General features: G+C 36.2%; 1 protein-coding gene across 3 annotated transcripts in view; it reads right to left on the minus strand.

Annotated features, from left to right (window-relative positions):
• Positions 1 to 24,763, minus strand: part of LOC103711297 (transportin-1-like) — a 60,794-nt gene that overhangs the window by 27,685 nt on the left and 8,346 nt on the right. For all 3 annotated transcript variants that reach the window (XR_005507409.1, XM_039117058.1, XM_039117059.1), the window contains exons 2-14: positions 20,502 to 20,789; positions 19,061 to 19,150; positions 18,864 to 18,941; positions 18,697 to 18,777; positions 18,322 to 18,372; positions 17,929 to 18,014; positions 7,298 to 7,364; positions 7,150 to 7,206; positions 6,980 to 7,009; positions 6,797 to 6,856; positions 6,497 to 6,610; positions 3,231 to 3,344; positions 1,475 to 1,573 (exon numbers count right to left, since the gene is read on the minus strand). Coding sequence is in view for 2 of the 3 variants with exons in the window: in XM_039117058.1 (XP_038972986.1) it covers positions 1,475 to 1,573; positions 3,231 to 3,344; positions 6,497 to 6,610; positions 6,797 to 6,856; positions 6,980 to 7,009; positions 7,150 to 7,206; positions 7,298 to 7,364; positions 17,929 to 18,014; positions 18,322 to 18,372; positions 18,697 to 18,777; positions 18,864 to 18,941; positions 19,061 to 19,150; positions 20,502 to 20,789 (1,215 nt within the window). In the remaining variant the exon portion in view is untranslated. The remainder of the gene's footprint in view (positions 1 to 1,474; positions 1,574 to 3,230; positions 3,345 to 6,496; positions 6,611 to 6,796; positions 6,857 to 6,979; positions 7,010 to 7,149; positions 7,207 to 7,297; positions 7,365 to 17,928; positions 18,015 to 18,321; positions 18,373 to 18,696; positions 18,778 to 18,863; positions 18,942 to 19,060; positions 19,151 to 20,501; positions 20,790 to 24,763) is intronic.

The following is a 24,763-nucleotide window of genomic DNA, read 5'->3' on the forward strand; positions in this document are numbered from 1 at the left end:
TATATTTTGGAAAGTATTATTTGAGAATTGAGATAAAGATCTATTCTAAGTTTCTTGGTTTCTTTATAAGGTATCTCGAACTCACCAAACTACAATTACACCCAACAACAATTATATGAAAATCATTGTCATTTTACAGAAACCATCAACCATAGCAAGTAGGTGAGGTGCCTAGCATCAACCACGATCATTAGCATTTAGTGTACAAAAGCATTATCGGTAGATATCAGCCTATTCTACAATACCACCTATAAAGTTCGGCATCAAATGTAAAGCTACGAATAAGAAAAAAAATATATTCATGTCATCACTATATCATTGCTTTGTCATGTCAAAAGGCTAACTAGAGCACCAAATAGAGCCACCTGTTCATAAGAAGACCCACTTAGAACTCTTTCCTCAAGATAGTGGACTTTCTTCAAGTTTCCCAAGCTCCTTTCCGGTTATAGATAAGAAGCATAGCAAAAAGCTTGGCAATAATCGATGAAGTTTGTTATTGAATTCTAAAGAAAATAAGTTGAAACATTTAAAGTAACCAGTGTTTTGTTAAAAAAAAAGAAATTATTAATAGAGAAGATTTCTGAAATGAGTAAAAATCTATACAAATCTTTTAACGTGATGTTAATTGGTCTTGAACCGAAGGTATAATTATAGAAATGGATTGGATGATTGAAATAAGACATTCCAATTTCAACTTCATGGCTTAAAGGCACAAGTTTAATTAGGTATTTCCAGAATTCACGCACTAGGGAACTCTCTCAAAAAAATCAGTGGCCTTCCAGCATTAAAATGTGTTTAAACATGCTAGTGGAGAAATTCTTATACTATTCTCCCCCTCCCTCTCCCTCTCCCTGTTTCGGTACACTCCGGCACGGCACGGCAAGGCACATACCCATACCATACCGAACCGGTTGACGGCCAGCATGAGCCCCAATATCGGTCCGGCAGACCTTGGTGCATATTGTTAGGGATATATTGCTTAGTGCAAAATCTGAGGAAGATGATTAAGGATGTTATTGATACAGCAAATGGACATGAAGCACCATGGAACTGTATGTCATTAAGAACAAGCATGAAAAGACCAAAAACGTTATGCAACTACTTGAATATTTTTAAATTAGATTCCTCTTTCCCTATAAAAGTTGCAGTTCCTTTAACCCACATATTTTCTAAACAAGAATTGGTTGTCTAATAGGGAAATGATCACATTTGAACACATAATGGCAATCCATTTACAACTATAGGATGCTATAAAATTAGAATAAGCAGTAAAAGATGACATTGTCCTTGAATATCAAAAATAAAATAAGCTGATTAGAAGCCTGTGATATCCATTTTATAAGTAAAAGAGGCAAAAAAATGGCAATGCTTAAACAACTTTCTTGGAGTCACAAATGGAAATTAATAAAAAAGAGACTGTAATGGAGCACAGTATATATATCAGGCAATCCAATCCGGTGCAACTTATATTCACCTGAATGATGTACTTGCTAAAACGGGAAAGTGTCCAACAAGTGATACTCCGTATAAGAGGAAATTTATCATCCAGAAGTGGTATAAGGAATGCAATAATCTGCAACAGAATACAAACAGCCCAGCAATTACATAGTACACCTCAACGATTAAGAGTAACAGAGCCAGCAAATGCACGAAACTAATTAACATATATACAGCAAACCAGATAACATATTTGAACTGAAATGAAAAGCAGCACATGATATTAAATCATTTTGACAAGCCTACTCAGCAAACAAGGCAACAAATGGTAGCATTCTAGAGTTCAAGCTTCTGTGCATATTTTCCTCATGTGAGGGTTCCCGCACATGACCAAGTGAATGATTAGTGTTGTTGTTCGATGGGAAAATGTCCATTCTTCACAAATGAAGAAGAGTGCTCAGCGTGCCACCTTATCTCTTGTCCCTCATCTTAGAAATTTCTGCATAGCTACAATGCATTCATCATATGCTGTATTGACATCAAGCTTCTGCGTTTATTTTCCTCATGACTAGGTTCCCACACATGACCAAGTGAATGATTAGGATTGGCATTCAACAGGCAAATATCCCTTCTTCACAAATGAAGATGATTGTTGAGCATGCCACAATCTCTTCTGTTATCTCAGAAAATTCTACAAAGCTACAATGCTTTCAGCTGCTTCAGCATATGCTGTCTTCACCATAATTATCAGCATTTTGAGCTCATTCATGGTATTTAATAAATACTTAAAAGCAAGATACGTTATCTCAGTACCATGCCCCATACCGGTGCCACCCTGTCACTATGTCGGTATGCCCGTTACGGAGGCCAATTCAGCATAGCAAGTGTTGATACATCCTCCGTACCATATACTGGTATGGTATGGTATGCCCCATACCAGCCAGTTCAATACGGTACAATATGGCTTACCATGCTTAAAAGTTTAGAATAGTTGCACAAGCTCTCTTTTGGCCTTCATAAATATAATGCAAAAAGGAATCTTCAACGGGGCATGGGAAACAGCAAATAATTTGACAATGATCTCCAAATTTTTTATTTTGACTAATGAATTGAAGTATAAATATATCTACCAAAGCCATCCACCTTCAGCATTCCACATGAGGTTCTTTTCAAAACATTAGGTCCGGTTTTTCGTATGCTCGACCAACCACATTCATTTATTCATATATAAAATATGTAATAGTACCATGATGTAAAGACTCCAGGTGCTAACATGATGTCTAACACTAATATGGCAAGCAGTTCAAAAATTTTGGGCATACAACTAATTGTGACTTAAAAGGATAAATATGTTCTCTTAGCATTATTTTTCTTATGGTGGCCGACTGTTAATGCTGCAGATTATTTTTAATATGGTACGCCGTAACAGCCCGAATCAGACGGTACAGGACATACCGTACCATACCGGTTCGGTACCGGTACTCGGTACGAGTATCGTATCGACACTCGGTATGCCAAAAAAACTTCATACCATACCGTACCGACACTGTGCTAGTGGGGCACCAGTAGGGGGTTTGGTATTGAGACGACGAACTTTAATTTTTAACAAGAGATAGTAATTGTGCCATGTAAACAAGATAATATAATATACATGTATATAACAATAATTTTTCCAGCAGACAGTAAATAGTAACTCATGTTGATACGGCATGACTATTTGCTTATTAAAACTATATGAATTAAGCAGTCTAAAATGCTCATCCTTTCACCTATGGGTATCGTCAGAGAAATACCTCAGGAAGATGAGGGTAAAGTCCATTAATGCATCCTTCTGCGATGGCACCAATTGCCAGAACAGCAGCCTCCCTCTCCTTCCACACAGAATCATTTGTTGTTGGTAGCTTTTGCTGCCAAAATTAAAACAATTTAAAAATATGCCAATGAATTCAACATAGGCTACTATTACAGCATTAGCTTTCAAGTATGTAACCAATATATCAGCTAAATACAGGTTGCATAAAGAAATTTACAAGATAGATAATCATATTGATCTATAAAAGATTATAGAAAGACTAGTGTTTAGCATGTGCTATGCTAACGAGATGTGCCAATGAATTTGACATGGGCTACTACAGCTGTCTGATGCATGGATGCATGTGAGCAACTCAAAAGGCTAATAGATGGTTATGATTCCATCAACCAACAAAGTATTTTGTGGACAGGTCTGATCCCATTAAACAAACTTGACCTCAACACATGCAAAAGAACATAACAATATAATTGATATTTGACAGACTATTATCATATCATCAACTGATGGAATATTTGATATATGGCTTCGATCCAATTATCCAACTTTGTAACTGGCAAAGGCAATGCACATGATTGATAATAGCAAAGAAATCATTTGATCAACAGATGCAATCCTACCAACCATTTTGCTTTTTTTCTTCTAATGTGAACTGACAAATGCATTCCCCCTTTTGATTTACTCTCTTGAAACTTCCCTCCAGAAAGATGAAAGGGGGTATATGTATAAAGAAAGGAAGCACAAACAAAATACTACCTAAAGACTTATCACAAACAGAGAGGAAATATTTGATGAACGGCTGTAATTCCATCAGCCAGCATGATCATATCTCCTTTTGATTTTGAATTTATGGAAGGTATATTCAGACAGAAAGGAGGGGGAACATATATGCAGAAAGAGAGTACACAAAATGTTGTTCGAGATAAAGATTCACTTTCCCAGCACCAAATCAAGACCAACATGTACTTTTCCCAAGACCGGAGGTTCCACATACAGTCTTCACTTCGGGAATTTAAAAGGGAAAAACAAAAATTAAAAGAAATAGCAGAACATGCTCAAGTTTCTGCAAGTCCTTCAACAATACACATCGTGAGATAATTGTTGCAGTACAGACCCAGTGATCCATAGATCAAAGGGTCAAAAGTGATTTAGACAACAATTCACCAGGTTACGGGACCTCAATAATCACATTCTTGTTTGGTTTGGAAAAGCAATTTTCAACATCTACAAGTGATATTTCACGGCCCTTGACCAGATACTAATAAAAGTCAAGAGTGGTTAAAGTTGCAGCTGTAACTTGATAATGAATTTATTCGAGAGTTGATTGCTCTGTCTTTTTTTTTCTATGAGGATGTCATCTAGTAATATTGTCATTAAGGTATTACAGGCACATATATGGTCCAAATTTTTAGCTCCATTAGGATCAGGATAATGAAGGATCTAACAGAAGAGAAGGATTTTACAGAAATAATTTGTAACTTAAGATATACAAAATATTAAATTTGTCATTTTGTTGAAGTGGGGATTTCGCTACTCATCATCTTATACCTCCTCCTGGTCTTTCTTCCATCTTCTAATCTCCTCTTCTTCACAAGGCCTCGTCTTATTAATATCTCCGTTGTTTTTATAATCACCCAAAGCATCAATAATTTTGTTCAATACTCGCAAGCAGTTAACTAAAGAAATTGTTCAGCCACCTGTTTTTTGTGGCAAGTTGCCACATATCAGCTGTGCAAGCCATCTTTGCTCACCAATATAACCTTAAAAGTAGTAACAAAAGAGATATTCGCACTGGCTCTTTTCCGCGTAATCCCATATTCCAGCATGGTTATTGCTCATTTTGTTAATTTTATATCACTTAAGATTCTTGGTAGCAGGATTTTTTCATTTATGGTGGTGCACCCGCTTCTGAATCTCCAGTGAAACTCGTCCCTGCACCTGCTTCCTAGGTGTTTTCTTATTTAATTCTTTAAGACAAGCTTCCCATGCCAGCATTTGACCTGCTTTAGGTAACTAAGCCTAACAACCAAAGCAGACTTTTGCTAACTCTCTCCAATGAACCTATAATTAAATAAACTCATGTAGACAAAACAGCATTGTTTGATTGGCTCATAAATTCTGTATTTTACCTTCAAAGCTGCATACAGAAACATTTAAAGACCAGAAGACCATGGAATAAAAAAGTCTTATATCAAACTACTCCGGACAGGTTCAGAATCAGAAATTGGAGATAACTTCTACAAAATACACCTGCAATCAACTATTAGAAATTATTACAGCCATAAACAGCAAGCCTTGACCCAACTTTCTGGGTTGGTGTTATGCATCCTTCTTCATGGATTCATCCTATTAAGGGCCATCAGGTATTTCAAACTAGCAAACAGAAGACCAAATTGGGCAGACCTTAAGCCATAGATTCACACTTCATTTTCTCCAAAGTTGAGAGGAAATTCAATCATTTAGTCCATCCCTCTTTGTAACAAGCCACAAATACTCATTATTTTCATTTTTCATAAAGTTCACCTTATAATTCATGCAGTTATTTGGGTCTGAAAGATTGTCCATGGCTCCTTTGCTATATTTATGCATGGGGTCAGTTAGTCCTCAAGGAAAAACTAGCATATTATTGGATTTCCTTTGCTTCTGATGGTGAATAATAAGAAAATGGAATACGCTGTACATATGTTGTTTTATCATGTTCCAAAAAACATGCTCAAAGGGGTTCGACATAAGAAGCTCTTTTTTAAAAATGAAACTGCTAAAGCATTGGCACAGTTCTCTCTCACTATATGAATTATGCAACTGCATACTTCCTGCTGAGTTAAGCAAAGCAGCAGGTTGAAACCAGATGATAAAGGTGGTTCACATAATACAAACAGCATAAATAAGGCAACAAAAGCAGCAACCTATGCATGTACAATGGAGGGTAAAGATTTGGCCAAAATGTCATACACGGTTAAAAGCATTTTTTTCTGATCTCAGGACAGAAATCAGTTATATGTAAAATTCTACCTCTAGAACAAACAATCAAAAATGAAGTTGGATCCCGTGTTTTGTCTTTAAACTTTCACTACCATAGTCCAAACAGAAGGTCAAATAATAAAAATAGGCACTTAAAGATACTTGAGCCATTTGATACAACAGGAACAGATCACACTATTTTGTTAACTTGAGCACAAACATAAATGACTCTTACCATTGTAACTATAAGTATATACCTTTTTCACAAAAGCAAGACTTCACAGTTACCTGAATTAAAGGCATCAATGTAGGTAGAATCTCATCACCATAAACATTTGAAAGAATATCCAATCCAGCTGCACTGCATTTCCGTAAATTCCAAACATTGACAGTTTCATCATCCTGTAGATGGCAGCAATCAAGAACACATAACATGAAGAAGCTCAGAGTTGATGGTTACAAATTTGTAGTGTAAAAATCTCCAGTTCAAAAAGGCTCGATAAAAGTGGCTAAAGTGATGAAAATAGTTGAGAACTAAAGCAGAAAATAAGGGTTAGGAAACCGGAAATGGTAGCTTTAAGAACATACATCTTCTTCTCCACCTTCAGATCCATGTAATCGTGACGAGTGGAAACGAGGCTTCAGATCCTGTAGATCAAGATGCTTTTTATAATTCCCGAGCAATAAAAAGAAAAATGTGTACACTCAATGAAGAAAAAACAATTATATAGCAATAGCAATAGTGTAAAGGGGAAAAAAAGAAAAAGAAACCTGATCCCTATCCGGAAAAGATTCATCTTCCTGTAAGCATACAAAACTATATGCATTAGAACAAGTTTACCTTTGAAAAAGAATTTTAAAAAACAATACTAGTATACTAATACTAAAGAACTCCAAAAAAGGGAATCACAAGCAAGTGAAGCTTATAAAAAATGACATACCTCCGCATCAACAAGTGACTCATCATCATCAGCGTACGCCATATTTGACAACAACACCTACAGGTGTTTCGAGTAAAAGTATAATGCATTATAACAAGGTGCAAAATCATGTGGCTCAAAATTGATAGTGCTGGGGCATAAGTTATACCGGAATCAAGCGAGGCAAAAACTCTCTTAAGCTATCAGAAGGAAAATTAGCATCACAATATGCCGACCTGAGATGTTAGCCCATATTCAAGATCAGACACAATATTACAGATAGCAAGAAAACTATGACTGCTTACTCTTATTCCATAATTAATATTATATATATACACATATAGATAAGTCATCAATCACTGGGAGTTGTTTTGACTACATCCCAAACCACAAAAGCTGCATCCAAACTATGCTCATATCTTCCCAAGAAACAAAAGATGAACTTACAGCTAATATTCAGTTGGATGTACCACAGTGCATGTTATTCATTTGCAAACAATACAGTGTTGATTAGTGAAAAAACAACTAAATTAAATGCTAAATTGGATTTATACAAGAAGGCTTCAGAGACAAGAGCTTAAAGATCAACAAAAAAAGTCAAGAGTATATGGAATATAATTTTAGTGAGATTGGAAATGAAGATATGGTCCCAATTAAGGTTTATATACAATAGATATCACAAATATGGTCAGTTTCATTACCTAGGATCTAGTATACAAAATAATCAGAAATAGACAAACATATATATAATAGAATTAGAGCTAGTTGTATGAAATGGAGAGGTCCCTCTAGATATAACGAGACTGAATAGGGCCTGCAATGTTGCATGGTTTAGAATGTTGGATGATAAAGAGCATTTAGAAAAACAAGTAGGGTGAGACCAAAATCAAAATGTCATGGTATGCTGAACCGGCCGGTTCAGCCCTTATCGGACCGGTCCGGTCCCTGACCGGTCTGGTTTGGCCGTGAAAAACAGTTCCAGCCCCTACCTGTAAAACCTCTATACCGGTGCAAACTAGACCGGACCGATTCACACCGGTACCTTTTTTTTAACCACGCGTCGTGGTCTTTTTGACCACAGCGCGCGCGGCCTTTTAAAAAGGCCAACAATGCGCGCACACGTACGTTGTCTTATCTCAAATTCTCAGTTAAACGCATAGCTTCAGTTATAAAAGCCGAAGGAACTGCCTGAACCAGCCGTGAAATGAAGCGGATAGCAGAGGAACCACGGGGGCGGATTGAGGAGGGATCTAGAGGCGGCGTGAAAAAAAATTTAGGAGGTGAGAGAGCGGTGTTCTTCTTCAAAAAAATTCTAGCAAAGGCTAATTAAGATATGGTTTATTTTCTCTATCATTTTTCTTTAATATTTTTTTTAAGTTGCTTAGAAAAAATAGGTTAAAAGTTCCAAAAAAAAAAAATCATGCCCAATTTTGAAATTTGGGCTTGATTTTTTTGTAGATATATGGACGATATGCATGGTGACATTTTTTTTCGGAATATATATTTTTTATATTTTAATTAAAAATTAAAAAAAATAAAAATTAATTTTCTAATAAAAAAGTAAAAATAGAAAATTTTGAAAAAATATAGAAGTCATTTTGGAGGCAGAAATCTTTTTTCTAAAATTTACAATAATTAATAAATTAAAAATAAATAAAAAAATAAAAAAAAAATTACAGTCCTGGTAGGAAGAGAGCCATCAAGAAAAACCAACCTCCCAGTGCGTGATATTGGCCGGAAGCATAGGTACATGCTCGGGAAAAGGCATCAGTTTCAGTGCAAATATTATCAGAAGTGCTTCAAGGGAGGATGGGTAACTAAATTGAAGTAGTACTTAGCCAGTCATTCCGATGAGGTAGCTACGTGCCCCAATTGCCCGCATGAGATCCGTTTGCTGATGAGGAAGAACCTTGCTAACATAAAAAAAGCCAAGGAAAGGGCTGCCAAGAAGAAGGCGGAGGTAGAACGCCACCACCTTCCTATCACTTCAGAGAATCAAAGAAGGTCAAAGGTCAAGATGAGGAACAGATCCAGGCTGCCATGCGGGCGAGCCTAGATGATTAGTGGCAGGAGGAGGTGGCGAAGCATAGAGCTTGATTTGGGCCCTCGTTCTATGAGTCGAGCGTCGGTTCTGTGAGCGGTAGAGAAGATCCAAAGTTTGAGGACAACCTCATTCAAAGAGGGCGTCAGCAGAGAATGTGGCCGGATTGCATCTATGATGGGTTGTTTTGGTACCCGAAAGAAGTCATCCAGAGCGATTCCATCAGGAGCGTCAATCCATGATATAGATCTGCATGCCTTCTCCAGCAGAGATTCGAAGCAGCCGAGGGCAGACTCAATGTGGAAGGAGAAGAAGGATATGTGGCGAGCTATTTGATCCTGGTTCCACTTCAACCACATTCTAGCGAATGTGGCACACAATACGTACTATATGTCTGCTATTTCTGCCATACAGTCTGTCGGTCCTAGTATAGATCCTTCAGATCCGAAGGACATTTACGGTGAGCTTCTTGACAACAATGAGGAGCTAGAAAAATGGATTGCCTCCTACAAGAGCAAGTGGCCCGCCAATGGACTTACTGTAATGTGTGATGGTTGGACCGGTCCGACAAGACGGAGCATCATCAACATTCTGACATATTGTGATGCAAAGACCTTCCACAAGTCGGTTGATGCTTTGGATCAGGTACACGACTCTGCATACATCCTCAGACTTATGGAGGAGGTGATTGATCAGGTAGCAAAAGAGAATGTCGTGCAAATCGTCACTGATAATAAGTCGCAATATAAGTTGGTCGGGGAGGTCTTGATGGAGCAGCGACCACATATTTTCTGAACTCCATGTGCTGCACAATGTATCAATCTCATACTAATGGATATTAAAAAGATCCGTAGGGTACAGCATACGATGGAGATAGCCCAACACATTACCAAGTATATTTATAGTCATATCTGGGATCTTTCACTAATGAGGAAGTTTGCAAGAGAGATTCTAAGATCAGGAGTCACACGATTTGCTACGAACTACATTGCGCTTGATAGCCTTATCGAAAAGAAAGGAGCTTTACATCAGATGTTTGCTAGTCCCGAGTGATAGCAAAGTAGGTATGCCCAGGCCGGCATTGAAGGAAGTAAGATGAAAAACTTGGTTACGAGGCAGTCATGCTCGCAACAGGCCATTATGATAGTCAAAGCTATCAAACCTTTATATGAAGTGCTGTGGGCCGTGAATAGCAAGAGGTACCCCCGATGAGCTTCCTGTATCACATGATGAACAGGGCAAAGGCTCAAATCATTGAGGCAAATCCAGTCCATGCCCATGAGTACATCAACATCATTCAGCGGCGGAGAGCCCAAATGGTTAGAAATTGCATCTAGTAAGTAAGCAAAAACATTAATAATTATATTGATGGATGTACTTGTATAATTTTACTAAGACGATCTCATCAGTATGCAGCATACTACCTGAACCTCCGGTTCCAGTACAGCAAAGCTGGAATCGATATGGATGACGAACTTCTGGAGGCTTTGCATAATGTTATTTACAAAATAGAGGCTGATCCAGAAGTTGTGACATTATATCCAGAAAAGGTAACATGATTTAGTAGCATGTGTAAGTATAGCGACATCTTCTATTATTAATATAGTACAGCATGCTTCTTTTTCACAAACCAAATTATTTAGAGAAGGCAACAACAGCTTTGGACAGCGAGCAGCTGTCGTGAGCAAGATATCTATGAATCCAAGTATATTACACATCAGGAAGACATTCACCTGGTGTTACATGCTTACTAATAAGGCACTATCATACATGTAATTTTTTTCAATATTTTTGCAGCTGAATAATGGATTCATTTTGGCCGTTTTGCGAAAAATCTTAAGCGGATAGCTATCTGAATCCTCTCTCAGATAGTCTCCTCAAATGGTTGTGAGCGCAACTAGTCCACCTTTGCCCTCATCCATAGCAAACAAAGAAACCGTTTGACACAAAAGCACCTCAACGACCTTTACATGCACTATAATCTGCAGTGAGGCTAAAATGCATTCAGGAGAAAGTGGACCTCAAGTATGCAGATCCGATCTATACGGCTTTCACAGATGATGACGATGATCCTATGCTCGGTTGGCTTGTGGGCCAGCAGCAGGAGCCCGAGCTTGACGACCTAGGATCGCCTCCACGACCAGCCGGCTTCATAGCCAGCGAGGCTATGGTCGATCCACAGCAAAGGGGTGAGCGCAATATTCCACGCACTCCCACAGCTGATCAACCGCAGACAGAGGAGAGCCAGTCATGTGGCTGGTACGACACCCTCTCAGAGAGATGATCGAGAGATGCTCAGACAAGGACGCTACGGTACCCAATCGACTCGGTCACGAGGGCGTGGTAGCCAAACAGAAAGGACACAAAGGGTAAAAAGGCACCCGCTAAACAAACAAAAAAAAGGCCCCAATAGAGAGTATCGAGGAGACCTGGACTAGCAGCGATAAAGATTCTAATGGTGATAGATCTGCTAGCCATGAAGAGAGCGGGGAATATTATGGTACTATTTATAAGACAACTAGAGGCTGGTATTCGATACACCGGTGAGTCCTAGTTTACGCATACTACACATGATAGAAACCACAGTAGGCCATCGGATAGAGCCCACGAGGATACCATTGCATATAAAATATGGGCTCCTCGAGGTCATTCAGGAGGATAGGATGCAACTGCAGATGACCTCGCATGTGAAGTAAGATCCATAGATGTATCAAGTTCCGAGTCGTATACTAGATCCTATTATCCGCGGCCTAAAGCAACCTATGGATATGGTGCATCGGAGTCATCCTACTACCTTACGCAGCTTGGAGAGACTCACAGGTCGAATTTTGTTGTCGGCATATTCGGATGAGCCCCTCCACAACTATATTATTAGCAGGAGGAATCCTCTCAGAGCCAGAGCTTCAGCGAGAGATCCGAAAATTCTTATAATCTGGCACGCATTCTTTAGGGACTGAGCATACAAGACTACAATGCCGCTTGGTTAGAGGGGTGGATTCATCTGCCTCTTTATTATGCTGATGATCCGGATATCTACGAGAAGCATCGCCACTCGATCCGATTTTAGATATCCGATAGTGCTTTAAATGTATGTAATTGATTGTATCTTGATTTGAAGATATTTTATGTTCTTCATTTTATGACTTGTATCATTTTAAAGGCTAATTAAGGTGCATCATCAAACTTAAACCTAAACATAAAAACATGAAAAACATCAAAAAACCAACAAAAAACATCAAATTTGACTTCATTTCATAGAAAAAAAATCTAAAGAGAGCGAACCCAAAAAAAAAGCTGTCGTAGCCGAAACTCGGCTAAACCAGCCAAACTGGTCCAGTACCGCCCAGTCTGGGTCTCCACCGGTACCGGTTCGGCGTACCTTGCAAAATATTAACATGGATGTGCAATAAAACTATAAAGTATAACTAGAAAGGATAGACTAAGAAATAAATATATCAGAGATGCCATAGAAGATGCATAAACTAGACAAAGTGATGGACTAAGCATAAATTGAGCATGTACAACAGAGTTTTTTTTTTTTGGGTGGGCGCGGGGGGGGGGGGGTGCTGGGGTGCTCCAATAAGAAGAGGTACTTTAATTTGGTCCTAAATAGGAATACTTAGAGAGTGAGGATCTATAAAGCCGACCCAAATAGGTGGATAAGGTTGGATGATTATGGCTATCCAAAACAAGAAGCATACAGAATCAATCAACGAAGCCAATATTTTCATCTTGGCTAACATAATGATCAAGCACTTATAAATCTGATCTACACGCACGTGCATATACATATATAAAATGCCAACCCTTATTATATCATCTTGTATATCCTTAGATTGATTTTTTTCAAAAAAGAACCAATAAAAACAAGGCATAAAATCATAGTAGTTCTTTGCTCTACTCAACAACTGATATTTTGATGTCTTGATTTTTATATATCAGCTAAGAAACTATCGTATGCCTTGAACATGATAGGAGCCAAGGTTCGCCGAACCGGTACCGGCACCTGTACCAATAGGTAGCCAATTCAATAGAGTACCAGTTCGGTACCATACCAACACGGTACGCAATGGCGCGTCAGTTTGGTAATGGTAATCTTTTTTTTAATTTTTTAATAATATTAACTATAATTTAATTTTTTTTTGATGTTTCTATGATCTCAATACATCCTAAATGATTAGAGTGATGCAAAATATATAATAATTTTACATGTAATTTTTGTTTCTAGAATACTTTGTATGATAGAAAAAGCAACATGAAATATCTGAAAATCAATTAGTAATCTACAAAATATAAATTGATACAATCAATTATATATATATATTTAAAGTACAATATATATACCAAAATCTAAAATCTCATCAAGTAATGCAATTACATATATGCCCTCTCCATCATATGATACAAGAAGCCCATCTAGGGATACCTCTCGCTGTCCACGGCCCGAAGCACTTCATACGGTGGCTTGATAGCCTTCACTATCTTCTCGGCCCACTACTAGAATATCCGCCGCATCACCAAGTCCTCCATAATACTCCCCTCAGTGCCGGCCCTCGCAAATATGCTTTTCTGCCATTCAACACTGACAGACATCTGATGCAAGCCTTCTCTCTAAAGGAGGCTATCAAGTGCAATGTAGTTCATAACAAACCGTGTCACATATGGTCTCACGCTCTCTCCCCTGCTTACCTCCTCATCAGTGATAGAACCCATGTATGGTTATAAATATATTTGGTGATAGTTTAGATTGTCTCCACTATCTGCTGCACCTAACGAATTTTCGTAATGTCCATCAACATGAAATCGATACAATATGCAGCACATGAGATCCAGAAAATGTCGCCGCTACTCCATCAAGATCTCCCTAGCGGCCTTATATTATGGCATATTATCAGTAATGAGCTACACGACATTCTCCTCTCCTATCTGATTAATCACCTACTCCATCAATCTGAGAATGTACATAGCATCGTGCACCTGATCGAAGCATCAACTCACTTCTAAAAAAAATCTTTGTATCACAGTATATTAAAAAATTGATGATGCTCTACTTGGTAGGACCGATCCAACCATCACACATGACCATCGGTCCATAAGTGGGTCATTTGCTCTGGTATAAAGCAATCCACTTCTCTAACTTCTTATTGTTGTCAAGAAGCTTACCATAAATATCCTTCGATCCTGGAGGATGTACATCAAAATCAGCAGCCTGTATAGAAAAAATGGTAGACCAATAGTATGTGTATGTCACATTCGCTGGAATATGGTTGTAAATGAAATCAAGATCCAATAGCTCGCCACATATCCTTCTTTAGCATAATGTTAAACCCCCGCTGCTTCGAACTCTTGCTGGAGAAGACGTGGATCTAAATCATAGATGATGGCTCTATCGATGCAATACAACAAAAAACCTCTAACATATATGCAATACGGCCACCGCCTCTACTGATGGCCTCCTTGAGGCCCTTCTGAACTCTGGACCTGCCTACTGGTCGCAAAATGAGAGCCCGACTCGTAGTGTGAGGGCCCAAATCGAGCCCTATGCCTGACCACCTCATCCAACTGCCACTATTCATCAAATGCCTCCTCTAACTCTCTGAAGTGATATGAAGGTGGTTTTACCACTTGATGGTCTATCTCCGCCTTCTTGACAACCCTCTCCTTCGTTGTTCTGAAATCAGCAAAGTGTTTCTTCATCGACTGTCAGGCCTATGCATTTTTTGGCATATAGATACGTAGAAATAACTACCAGTCAGATGCTGCTTCAACTTGGCTATCCCTTCTCTTTTGAACTCTGTGTTGCACCAATTGCACCTCTAGTAGTAATGACCCGAGAGCATTTACTCACGATCGCAATCAATGTCATGCTCTGGATTCTTTTTTCTCGATGGTTAAATTCTTGCAAATTTATCCAACACATCAGTTTATTAATTATTTAAAAACAGTAAAATTTTGTCACGATTAAAAATATATTTTCTATTTTAGAAAATACGTCTGAATTATCTAATACATAGTATTAATTTTTTATATTTTTTGGGATTAATTATATATTTTTAATAATTTTTAAGTTTAAAATTATGTTTGAATATAATAAATTTAGAAAAATATTTTCTCCTTCAGAAAATACTTCTGATTTATCTAATATATAGTACTAATTTTTCACATTTTTTGGGTTAATTATATATTTTTAATAATTTTTAAATTTAAAAATATGTTTAAATATTATAAATTCAGAAAAATATGCTTTCTACTTCAAAAAATAGTTCTGAATTTTGTAATACATAGTACTAATTTTTTATATTTTATTATATTAATTATATTTTTTAATTATTTTTAAATTAAAAATAATTTTTAAATATACATATTTCAAAAAATTAGTTTAAGCTCAGATCCATGTAAAACCCTACCTTTGATGCTACATATATTATTCTAAGCCCATGGGCATCAAAAGCTTATTATTTTTTTTAATTTAAGCTTAAGCCACTATGCGCATATCAAAACTTAAATAAATAGATACCAAATTTAGATCAAAAGTAGCTCGCATGCCCTAAATAAGCTTCTAATTTTATAGTTAATTTTTAATTTTTTAATTTTTAATCTAAAAATATACTTTTAAATTAAAAAATTATATATTCAACAAAAATTAAAAATTTTAGTAGAAAAATATAGATCATCCATAGATCTACAACATATCATGAAATCATGCCAAAACCAAAAATTTTGACATGACCTTCCTTTATTTTAGAATTTTCTCAGTATTTTTCTGCGTTCAATAAAAAAAAAGAAAATAAGATAGGGAAGAGGAAATATACCTTATTTTGGGTTGGATCCTCCTTGAATCATCAATATCAGTGCATTTTTGGCCGCAAAGGATAGGGGAGGAGGATTTGAGAAACCTCTCAGAGACCGTAAGACCCCGGTGGAATCGAAGGCCCGCACGATGAAGGCCTAAGAAGGCTTGGGAAGCCTTCTCAAGATCTTCCCATTATTTAAAAAGGAAGGGGGAGGGGAGAACCGGCTCACACCAGTTTCGCTTCAAACCACCCAGTTCGGACCGATTCGAAGAAGTTCAAGGGTAGGTTCTAATTTTCACAGCCGAACCGACTCGGTTCCACGCCGTTCAACTCGGTATGGCCCGAGTCGGGCAGTTCAGGCCGGTTCGGCGAACCATGATATTAGGTGTTCGATAAAGATTGAAGCAGTTGAATAGGAGGACCGCTATGACTATAGCCCTTAGTAGATTTACCAAAGAAGAAATGATTTATTTGATATTATGGATGATTGGTTGCAGAGGGACAATTTCATTTTTGTAGGTTGGTCTAACCTATTGCTCTATCCTTGTGGTTATTTCGCTTTAGGAGGTTGGTTTACAGGCACAACTTTTGCATAATGGAAACTCTTGCACAACCAAGCACCGATTGTTCATTCAGCAAACAATCACATGATCTCACACGGGAAAAATCCCAACGATACAAGCACACGGGAAAAATCCCAACGATACAAGCAGCAACCAACTGAATAAAAAGGAAAAAATAAACTCCTAGATTCAAAAATCGTAACTCTTTACTCAAAATCCCAATAAATCGACATTTTAACTAACTTAATTTTTTTATTAAAAATTCAGTTTTAAAATAGAAAATAACTAAAAAGAGTTTGAAAACTCTTAAACAACAGAAAAAACCTCTTTCCTAGATTTTGTATGAATTCTGGACTCTACTTTTCAAAATTCCAAACAAATTAGAATCATAACTATCTAAATTGTCCTTAAAAAATTTGGCTTTTAAAATAGAAAAGAATATCTAAAAGAGTTCTGGAAACTCTTAGCCACTCCCAAGAATTGCACCTCTTAGATTTCCTAAATAAAAGTATTAATCTCTCAAATTATAAAATTTCAAAAACAGCTATGTGTGTGTGTGTGTGTGTGTTTTCACGTGCATAACATGTGCCAAAGACTAGTCCTATTAAAGGAAACCCTTTTATAACCAAGGGAGAAAAAACTAAAAGTCTCATATTCCATCTTCACCAAGTCAAATTGCTATAACCACAATTTAATATCTTTAGAGTGCAACTCCTACAGTGAAATCAATTGTTATGAACCCAATTTGATATCTCAGTGCTCAACTCCTACAGTTATATCAGATAATGCTGATGAATCCATGGCTTTATTTTCATGAACATGTGTGCAGGTGTCGGAAGTCAAAAGTGCTGCAAATGATTTTAAGCAAATAAATTGAAACTAAAGAACAAAAACATATCAACAACAAAAGTTAATTTATAACAAAACAATAATCTAAATTCTAAAGGGAGGTAAAAAATTTTGCAAAATTAGCAGGAACAATAATATATCATAAAAGGTTATAACAAAAATTAAGGGATTAATAACCTCATAGTTATTTATAAGCATTTTTTTCCTTCAAATATTAGTAAGCAAAGTGAAACAATAATCAAATTTCTACAAGGCCCTCTTTTTCCCCAACTCCAAAATGGGCATTCAAAACAGTCTTGCATTTTAAATGTCAGATAACCATAACTGGATTTTTCGACACTACAAAACATGCCCCATTTTTCTTAAAGCTTTCAATCTGCAACAAGAATCTCATTATCCCCAAAAATCATAACAAGCAACTTACAGAAACCAAAAGTTTGTCTTTAATGGCAAATATATAAACATGAAAATACAAAAATCAGTCTGCTAATCAATTACACATGCATTTTGTGAGCTAATAATCATAGCATGGTACTGTTAGCATAGGACTTACCAAAATTCACAAGCCTCCAGAGCAACCTCATCATCAGGATCCTTGTTAACTTGCAAGATGTATTCAATCACATTTCTCAAATGTGGCTGCAATATAAAGGTCAAACATCACTTAAAGAAGGAAAGAATTTCAGGATTAATTAAATAAACATGATAATCCAGTAAGTTATAATAATGCACAGGTGTGCCTATGCAACTACTCATGGATCTCTGACAGGATGTATGAATCCAATCGTTAAATAATATAAAACAGGACCAGATATGCTGTACAAATAAAAAACCAAGAAAAGTAGCAAAACTCACAGATTGCACCACAATAACTGTGAAAGACAAAAACTAAATCAAAAAAGAAAATAATAGAGAATTGGAGAACAAAAAGATTCATTGTACCAACCTCCAAAAAGGATGGGGCGACTTCAATTAGCTGAACAAATGCAGCACAAACCTATGTATCACAAAAAAAACAATAAAATTTAAGAACATCACATATTTAAAGATACCAAGCATTTCTAAATCATGAAAGAATAGTTCTAGTGAGAAAGAAAACCACATATTAAAGATTAAAAACCAGAATAAGCTTGAATTCAGTGATGGTAGCACTAGTGCTGGTCATGTGACCTGCATGAAAATGATTATGACAGTCCCATAATCATCCCTCGTTTTCAAGGACTTCTATACTAACAAATATTTAAAATTAAAAGTGAAAAATTATTCTATATTGATATCAAAAATGAAATTTTCAGAGTTCAGGGCTAAAAAAACTACAGACCAATTTCCGAACATCTGCAGAAGAATCATGAGCAAGAGCAAACAAACCCTGAAGGTATTGATCCATGGACATAAACAAGGCCTGCACAATGATCCAGAATATGTTTAAAATATAACCTAAATTTTCATTTTTGCTAATACTGAAAACAATATGTTGGATTCACTTACTGTGGGCATCACTGCAATAAACTGATTAACAGAACCCAGAGATAACTTTCGGAGTACAGCATGTGGAGACTGAAAAAACTGAACGAAAAAAAAAAAAAATTCAACCTCTAGCCTTCAAAAATAATAGATTTCAATAAACAAAGATCAGAGATGGCATTTAGCTATTAAACATTTAAATTTGCAGATACTTAAATCACCTGCAATAATCTTGGCATTAAAACGTTGATCGGCCGTTCAGATAATCCAGTAACATCAACATCAAGCTCTTCTGGAATGTCCTCACAAATCTGTCATTACAAATTGAAAAGAAAATAATAGAGTCTCTAAATAGAATTCTTCAAATAATGCAGATAATCACTTTTAGATGGCATTTGTCTTCATTATGACCCATTATAGGCTGTTCTCTGTAGATATAGTTGTACAAGGAGGCTTAGGGCTTGTTTGGTTTGATAAAGCCCACTTTGCTTAAGTGACTTCGGCTACCCATGGGCCAGAGCAACTGAGGGCCATTTTCCCCCTGTGCACCATTTGAAGAACCCACTTCTGTGGCCGATTCGACTTTGGCCGAGCAGCAGGCAACCAAACAGGCCTTTAGCTAGAGAACTGCAAGCCTAGCTGGATAGCTTTTGAAGATTGGTAAGAATTAAGAGATTCCTCTCTTCTGGGTATGAAACTTCGTTAATGGACAACACTAAGAATTTCTTGTTACAGACCTGTACCAAGTGTTCTACTGATACTCATGTCTAAAGTGTGGTCTGAGGATACGTAAGGTTAAATATAAGGTTTCAGATTACGTAAGTCATGAGTTCCGAATAATATCCCCCCCCCCCCCAACAAAACACACAAACAAAAAAAGGAAACCAACTCTTTGTATGATTCTCCTCATTTTGTGCCTCCCATCTATAGCATTATGAATGCACATACACTGCAGGGGAAAAAGAAGGAATAACCTCCTCCATCCCCTAAGAAATACAAAGAATGCTTTATGCATCCGACTTAAACAATGGGAAGGCCTTACATCATGTTAATTTTATCATTGATTTTCATAGAAGTGATGTTCTATGAATACAAACTCTAAGGTGAAATAGAAAAATCTCCATACCAAGAGTTACAAATTACTCTTAAAGAAAATTTCAAAATTACAGTACAAAGAAGGAATCAATAGATAATAAGATATCTTAAGAACTAACAAGGTGTTGCTAAACAGGACTTGTCTTCATACCATGGAAGGGTTTTTGATGCTGCAGAGCTAATTTCACCATGAATCCATCATGAATTGCATGCTCAACCATTCCATATAAGCTAATAATTAATGCATATTAATCTTCTTTATATAACTTTGAACATTTTCTTAGTCAGGTATTCAGAAATTAATATTGATTATTAACCAATAGTTGAACTGCAGTACATATATTTGCACAAATGTGTCACAATTTAGCTGTCGGCAGTGTTCCTTGCAATCACAGCACTCTGAATTAATTAAAAAACAAATCATCTTAGTTTCGAGGTTCGCGGTTCTACAGTAGAAAATAAAAGATGTAAAATAACAAAAGAGGGCTATAACATTACTAATTTAAGAATTTCCTTATAATAAGCATAAAACAGCACAAACTATAGATCTGGTGAGGAAGCACCCACCTTGTATATGGCATCCATGGCACCTTCCATATGATTTAAGTCGTTACTATCCAAACAATGAATGAGAGCTTGCAGCAACTCCGGCCAGCCAATAAGTCGCCCTAAGAGAACAAGAACACTGATAACTGTTCCAACCGTAGATCTGATAGTCCTATCTGTTGCCCCTAAACATGGCAACAACTCTGACTTAATATATTGCTGGTGTGAAGGAGACAAGGAGCTGAAAGTCGCCCTGAGATTATTTTTCAATAGTAAACCAGCAGCCTGTCGTATTTCCACTGATTTACCCTGTTTTGTTTAAAACAAGGAAGATAATCAACTGTCAGCAATATCTTCTAATACAGCAAGCCGCAAATGGTACCCCAAATACCAATAATGAATCTCATACCCAAATACTTTGTAGACAAAAGAATTCCAAACGAGAATTGCAAAAGAGTAAAGAATATAAAGATTATTTTGTGATAACACTAGATCCAGCTAACCTGTTTTTTATTTTGAAATAAGGTATTGATTGACCATGAAACAAAATTGCACGTATCAAGATAAATATTGCATTGTAGTGGAAATGCACAAGCATAAAATCCTCCTAGAAGACATAAAAATACACAACCGTAATAAGGTCAAGATCCCAAAAAAGGCTACACAACTCATGAAGGAGTAGAAACAGCAAATATGACCAATCATCCCTGGGCTTTGCATACACATCCATTTCTTCAATGGCAGTCCATGCATGAAACAACAAAGCTTAAAATTTTGCTTTGCCATAAGTGGATTTTAGTAATGAATCCACCTCCCACCAAATTGGTTGAAGAAATCCTTCAATATGAACAATTTCCCTTGTTGATATATGGCCTGTGTCGCTCAATCAACAGTGCATTGACATTCTTGGAAGATGGGAAAGAAAAATAGAAGTTATGACAAAATCTACACCAAGTTCCTTTATAAATGCTAATTGCACAGAGAGCATGAAAAAACAACTCCAATTCACATCAAGAAATCCTATTAGACCCTTCTACAGTCACCATCATCTACCAATATTATCACAAGTTGAAATATGCACTCATAGAACTCTTAATAAATGATTGACCCTTAGCTAAAGCAGGCTGATTGGAAATCTTTAGAAAGCAAGCAAAACAATAATCACACAGGTCATGAAAGCAGAGATTTGAGCAGAAAAATGCCTGTAGCTCCCCATCTCCATTCTTTGGATGGAAATGGATCGTTCCCAACATAATATCAGTGATGCATATTCTTAAATACTTTTTTTATTTTGCAAATACAAATATACGTACAGATACAGATATCAATATGACAATAATTTTGAATCCATATTTGTTTTCAACAAATTCAGATACAAAATTGATATTGATAATATAGACATAAATGCAGATGCATATGCCAGATAGTTTAATTTTATGGATAAAAAACTATCCCACTTTATGTTTTATTAACTCCAAAATAAGTACGTAAGCCTCCCAAATTTCTTTATTATTTTTCTAAAAGAAATAAATGGTCATACTAAAAACAACAAAGATGCAATTGCATCCTCTTAATCATCTGACTCATTAAGTGGATCCTAATAGTGTTACTCGGTTACCTAGTTTGAATTAAAATGCTTGTTGTTAATCAAGGTCCGCAATCTCGATACCGGGTACCATACTGGTACCTTATGGATTCAGTACAATACGATATGGTATAGTATGGTACGGTACAGTACACATCCCATACCGAAACAATTCTCTAATCATTTTCTCACTTTTTATCTCAATATATCTCGGTACAAATTAATACACATCTCGACACACTTTGATACAAGGCTGTATACCTTGGTACGAGATTGTACAATACGAGGCATGTACCGACCGAAACTTGAGTTTCGTACTAATTCTCACCTGGTACAGTATGCTATGCTCCATATTGGACCGTACGAAATGGTACGGTATACCATGCATATCAATGATGCAACCTACAAAATCAAAGATATCACTATATGAAAAGTAAATCAAAATAAAGGCATATCATCACTCATCATTCTAAAATATAGTGCATACGGCCATTTATATATGGCCTTATATATGTATCCAGTACCCTGTCCACACCACATACCCTATATACAGTTATTATATGCAATCCGACATATATGTGCCAAAAAGACAGTTTTCTTGGCACTTTGTGGGCACATATGCAACATGATGATTATTGTGCAGCTGCATATACAGCATACTTATCATTGAGACTCTATACATAACCTTTTAACATTGTTCGACCACATATGTGGCTAATCTTATGCCGTCCCATGTGAATAAGACAAGTTCAAGCTAACGGATGGGTTGGATGTGAGTTTCAAGTAGGCCAAATGTGTATATCTTAAAATGTTGATTTATAAATCATATTATAGTTATTGCTAATAAAAAAAATCAAGTATTACATAGTAAGCATTACTTAGTAAATTTCATTGTTATTAAATAAATTGGAAGAAAGTATTGCTACTATCATTAAATATGATACATTTTATTTATTTTAAATATTCAAAATATTAATCACATATCACTTTACTACCCATATATCTAGCCACCTTTTAAAACATTGGTGTCATTTATTTTCCCTTGGAGTTTATCAGAGCTATACAAAACTAAATAGAATTGTAAACAGAATCATATATTCAAATAAGGATATCAGTTTATCCACATCCATATCTACTTTCTTTGATGGATACAAATATGGATAAAGATATTAGTTGGATACTACAATCTATAGCTGTACCTGGATAGATTAAGATACAAAAACAGGTCCAAATGGATATTATCCGATTCATTTTTGTCCTCATCCACTCTCATATTAACCTCCACCCTAGACTACTTAATCTGAATAACCAAAAAAAAAAAAGAGCTACAACCTTCTTAACATATGAACCCACTATCAAGCATGAGTGATAGATTGACCCCAGACATGTTTTTTCTCCAAACTTCAAAACCAAAACAGAAACATTTTAATTTCTGCAGGAACCAACGCAAGACTAGACTTAGTTTCAAATTTTCAGATGAAAATAACTTGGTGACCAAAATTTGTTACATATTTGGGTTTTTATGGTAATTACGTGTCATTTCATCATTTCTTTATATGTTAGTAAGCATTGTCTAAGTTAAATCTATACGATGTTGGTTTTGAGAATATCTCAAACGATGGTTCCATTAGGTTTAAAATAATTTAGAGGGGAAATTAATTTCAAGGTTTGAAAACTCGATTTCAAATTCAGGTTCAATTCAACTTGTGAAGTTATAGTTTTGGCTGTTCCGGTCTCAGTCATAATTCAAAAAAAAGATTACAAATAGAAAATAAAGAAGCCAAGAAAAGTCATTACATAATATTAAAATATTTTGTGATATATAGTTTTTATTTGTGCAGTTTCAACAGATTTAGGTTGATGTTAGTACCATATATATGTAAATTTTATAAAATATATTGGTAATAGCATACATATTATACTATTATTTGTTTCTTGAACGACATTTTTTTCCAAAAAAATCATTATGCTTATCAATCATAAAGCTTTTTAGTGCATGGTTTATCCAATATTCTTCTTCATTCTTAAGTAGAATCCATGAAAATATTGAATTTGAGCATTTCTAATTATATTTGTCTAGCAAAACAAGTTATATTTGTTTTGTATAAAAATGATATCATTAACATGAATTTTGTGTCTTCTATTAAATTGTTTGCATAAGTCCTTATGAAATACAATAATAGGCAAAGTTTTCAAAGTCTTAGCCCATCAATGTTTATGTTCATAATCTAATGCTTCTTCTAAATCAAGAAAAAAGAAAATAAGAATCTTTGAAAGTGATAGTATATAATCTATACTATACATTAAAGGGGAGTTCAGAACTCCCAAGTGCGCGCCAAGTGTCAAGCGTTGGAAGTACCAGCACTTTTTTTTCCTCCAAATACTCCCTTCGAACCCATCCCGATTGTAACAACCCAGGACCTTACCCAAAAAGGCTAAGCAAAAGATATTATTTGGGTTCCATGATCCTGTATAAATACCCAAGATCTATCCAGCGAATAACTGATGTGGTTAAACACACACCCGCATGGATCCTCACATACTTCTCCCATCTAAGCCCTAATGTTCTCGCCAGGCTAAGAATCCAAATTCATTCAAATTCAATCACAAACACCACGATCAGCTTATGGTCAGCTCAAATATACACGTGCTACGGTGTCTTCTGGTCCACATAGGCCATGGGCCGGGTCTACTCTGA

This window comes from Phoenix dactylifera, unplaced genomic scaffold, assembly GCF_009389715.1.
Source record: "Phoenix dactylifera cultivar Barhee BC4 unplaced genomic scaffold, palm_55x_up_171113_PBpolish2nd_filt_p 000167F, whole genome shotgun sequence".
In the NCBI taxonomy this organism is placed as follows: domain Eukaryota; kingdom Viridiplantae; phylum Streptophyta; class Magnoliopsida; order Arecales; family Arecaceae; genus Phoenix; species Phoenix dactylifera.